This window comes from Tachypleus tridentatus, chromosome 7 (genome assembly GCF_004210375.1).
Source record: "Tachypleus tridentatus isolate NWPU-2018 chromosome 7, ASM421037v1, whole genome shotgun sequence".
In the NCBI taxonomy this organism is placed as follows: domain Eukaryota; kingdom Metazoa; phylum Arthropoda; class Merostomata; order Xiphosura; family Limulidae; genus Tachypleus; species Tachypleus tridentatus.
In genome coordinates this window covers 142,209,723-142,214,081 of record NC_134831.1, presented here as the reverse complement: position 1 = coordinate 142,214,081, position 4,359 = coordinate 142,209,723, and the positions used below count along the sequence as shown (strand labels likewise).

Sequence of the window (4,359 nt, the reverse complement as noted above, 5' to 3'; positions counted from 1 at the left end):
TACCAGCATATGGTGTTTTATGCTGTTTGACTTTGTCAGGAGATTTTTACTCAAGGAAGTCTAGTCAGGTTAGTTTTTATATACAGGTTTATGTGCTTTTTTATAACTCATAGTGAGTTTAATAGGTGATCAGGTTTTCTTTAATATTAAAATACGCCACCCACTTCTACATATTTGTAACATAACGTGTTTTTCTTTCGACTTATATCCGGTAAAACCCATTCTACTGACATTAACATTTGTCTGTGAAAAATTCAATGAAAGGCATTATATTTAGAGCAGTTTGACGTCACGAGTGGAGGTATAAAAGAGGGCTTACCTGGGCTCTTCGTATCAGTTATCTCACACCAACCAGCTTGAAAACATGAATACATTGGTGGGTATCTCGTAGAATAATATAAGATTTGTGAAGTAAAATGAGTTCTATTTATGCAATTTTAATAGGTTTTTGTCGTTTTAGACATATACGTGTGAATAAGAAATATAATTTATTTTTCTAAATAAAAATCTTGAAATGCGTCCATTTTTTAGATAAGGAACTTTCCATAGGGATACTATCTTTGTGTATTATTAAGTATTTGATCAACTGTTTTTTCTTTAGAAATATCAAACATAGCTGGTGATGGTATAGTATTTTTTAGTATAGGAAACTTCTGTGAAAGCTGTCTTTTTCTTTTCTTTTAGATTGCCGCCATTTTCTTCGGTCTCTTGGCCTACACTCATGCTGGATTTCTGACAGCACCCTTTGGAGCAGCCATCGCTCACGGTACCATTGGTCATGGTCTAGTTGCCCCAGCTGCTGTCGCTCACGGTACCATTGGTCATGGTCTAGTTGCCCCAGCTGCTGTCGCTCACGGTACCATTGGTCATGGTCTAGTTGCTCCAGCTGCTGTCGCCCATGGTGTTGTATCTCACGGTGTTATTGCTCCAGCCGCCGTCGCTCATGGTGCCATATCTCACGGTGTTATTGCTCCAGCCGCCGTCGCTCATGGTGCCATATCTCACGGTGTTATTGCTCCAGCTGCAGTGGCTCATGGTGCCATTTCCCATGGATTTGTTGGTCCATCTTCTGTTACACATGGAGCATTCGCACATAGTGCTGTTGGTCCTGCCGTCGTCGCTCATGGTGCTGTCGCTCCCCATGGAGTTGCTGCCGGAGATCCAACTGGTGCCATCGGTGCTGCCCAGGGTGCCTTTGCCTCCGCACAGGGAGCTGCTGCCGCTAAAGAAGGTTTAATTTTGCGAGGTGCCCCAGCCGGACGAGTGAGTTCCTCTGTCTCTAGAATCAACCACGGCCATGGTATTGGTTTAGCTCATGCAGGTCTAGGATACGCTGGACACGGCTATGCTGGAGCTTATGGACTGGGTTTACCCGCTCCCTATGGATACAGATACGCTGGTGCCCACGGTTTGGGATACGGCCATGGTCTTGGTTTTGCTAAAGCTCTGATACACTAAATACTTTACCAAAGAAGTTAATTTATTGAATTACATAATCAAAAATTAACCGTATTCCAAATATATATCTCTCTATATATAAAGAGAGTGAAAGTGATTTATATTTAAAATTGTGATAAATATATATTTTTTTTCAATAAATGATTGAGCCGAGTTGTCTTTCTTAAATGTTCAGCAACTAACCTCGTGAAAGGTAAATGTTAAGTAAATGTAACAGCCGATACAAACTCAAGTTTAAAGTACCAAAAAGTAAAAAAAAATGATAGAGGAATCCTGTTAAAAGCGTGCATATAATCCTAATTTCTTTAAAGGAATGTAACTTTTCATTAGCTTTCGTATCGGATGTTCTTTAGTACTGAACCTTAACAAACTTATCAGATAATCTAGATTCTTCACGTAGCAGGTGGGTTAGCGTTATGTTATAGACTTACGATACTGGAATCTGAGGTTTGATTTCCTGTAACAGGCAGAGCGCAGACAGCACAGTGTATAGTTTTGTGATAAATACAACAAAAATTTAGGTTTACTACAGTTATATATAATTTAAAAGTTGAATGTATAGATGGCGCCAGAAATCAGTTAAATTAGTGAAAAACCGAAGAGTAGGTTAGCCTGTATAAACTTTTTATTTTTTAGTTAATATATGTAAAAATATGTCTAAAAAAATTCAACTTTGGAGCTAAATCACCTTAAAAAGGTGTGGTTGCGATCCATTTTCATGGCGACATTTGAAGCAAACATTCTTTTTGAAGCATTTCTTTTAATGACAACTACAGGGACGATCTGAAACGAAACAATACACGAAAACAGAATTTAATGCGATACAGAACAATGAAAATTAAACAATATAGTAAAAACAATACAAAATCTAAACACAAACTGTGCAAGCTAAACTGTGTGAAACTGTTATTATTATTTGAAGCAAGAATTAGGTAAAGATTTACAAGATTTTTTATTAAAGCAGACAGGTTTCGGAGACTTCAAGTTACTAGGATGAAAAATTTAGTTAACCTGATTCGCTTTAGTAACCAATGAACACAAACCTAGTTGTGTGAGTGTTGAGATTTTAAGATCTTTCGTTATAGTCATGCCTATATAACAAATGAGAGATAAATCAGTGTTTTTAAACTGAGGATAGCACGTATTTCTTGAATTGAAACAGTTATAAAAATAACACGTTAAGAAATGTTAAGTTCTTTTAACAATTTAAATCCACATATATGACAACAATATTATAAGTATGATACATACACGGTAGTTATACGTAACTAAATAATGTAGCACTCAGTTGAAGCTGTTGTATGCATATAAAGTCGGTTTTGTGATATTGATATTTCATTTTTGTATTTTAAGTTCATTTAGTTAAAAGCGTATTACAGAAAGGTCTATTAATGAAGTGTAATTCACAATGAACGCTATGATTTAGAAATTAACGGTTAATCTGTTGCAATACTCACCGTTCATCATTTTAAAATTATCTTAATCAAGAAATTTACTCAAAATAAAATTAAAGTCAAATAATTCTGTTCATTTGATATTAACTGAAAATTAGACGAAATATTGTTGTTGTTGAAATAACATTTCCAAGTTGAAGGAGAGTTTCTAATTTTGGCGGATTCTGTTACTCGCAGGATTCTGTTATTAGAGTGATAAACACTTAAACTTATTGATGTCGGAACTTTATGGAATTAATACACCCTGGTCTTTAATCTGAAAATGGAATATTTAAAAAGTGAACCCTCTCAATGAAAATAAACATGAGCACTTCATTAAACCAATGTCGTCATTTGTCAGAATATTTTCGGACATGAAGTTGTCACTGTCTTTGTAAGATACTGATACTCTAGAGAACGTTGAAGTTCAACATGTTTTAATATTTGTAAGATATGAGTGTGTATTTAACATTTCAGGTGAAAATTGTTGACACTTCTCACACGAAAGCTATCTATTCAAATATTTCAGTTCAAAGTAATACATGTTTTGATGACAGATTGCACAAAGTGTTGTTTCTAAAGAGAAAGTGTTCGAAAGATTGTTAATAATAACTTAAATTGTTTTCACCTTATCTTAATATTCTACGTCTCTTCTGTTTATAATAAACAACAAGAACACCAAAAATTCCCTCTGATTATATTTACATATACAATAAAATCTTCTCAATATTTTGAATGTTTGGCACGGCGCTGAATATATATGTTTGATACTTCAACTAATTACGGTATCAGTACTAAAAGCATGATATCTCGGCATTATCTCAACAAAATTCCCTGAAATTTTCAGTAATTGTACCCAATACTATGTACGTTAAATTTAATACATAAGAGTAACAGGAATAAAGGAAGGTCGCCTGCGGCGCCGAAAGGGTTAAACAGCAAAACCGTGTTTGTTTAGAATAAACTGCAAAACTTTAGTTCATATCCTTATGAATTAATATTAACGATTTTGTCGTTTACAGATCTTTGAATTTAAAATAAAAACATTCTCTAAACTTCATCCACCTTTAATTGTAATATAAATACTTCTTGGTTTACATTAAACGACTCATTGTTAGCTTTTATTTTATATCTATAAAACTTTGTCTTGTTGTGTAGTATGTGTTACAATACATGAAAACAGAATTTAATGCGATACAGAACAATGATAATTAAACAAAATAGTAAAAACAATACAAAAAGCTAGATATTGAAAAACATATAAAAATTGTATTTGCTTCCTTTGGTAGAGTGTGATGTAAGAGTTAGCTTGTTACACTGTGAATATGAGAATCCATTGTTCTTATCTGTGACAGAGTAACTGTTATATACCTATATCGGTGCTTGTTTGAGTTAAATATATGTTTAGAACGCATGTAACTAATTCTATGAAATATGTATTCACTAAAGTTACAGAAGATTCTCGACT

The 4,359-nt window shown here is 34.0% G+C and overlaps 1 protein-coding gene across 2 annotated transcripts; it reads left to right on the top strand.

Moving 5' to 3' along the window:
• Positions 1-224: 224 nt before the first annotated feature.
• LOC143256775 (uncharacterized) lies at positions 225-1,611 on the top strand. 2 transcript variants are annotated; one of them, XM_076514427.1, is made up of 3 exons: positions 225-376; positions 685-756; positions 847-1,611. In XM_076514427.1, exons 1-3 carry the CDS (start codon positions 365-367, stop codon positions 1,456-1,458), a joined length of 696 nt encoding a protein of 231 aa, XP_076370542.1. In that variant the 5' UTR covers positions 225-364; the 3' UTR covers positions 1,459-1,611. The 2 variants fall into 2 exon arrangements, with proteins under 2 accessions (XP_076370542.1, XP_076370541.1); XM_076514426.1 differs by having other exon boundaries at positions 228-376; positions 685-1,611.
• The last annotated feature ends 2,748 nt before the right edge of the window (positions 1,612-4,359 follow it).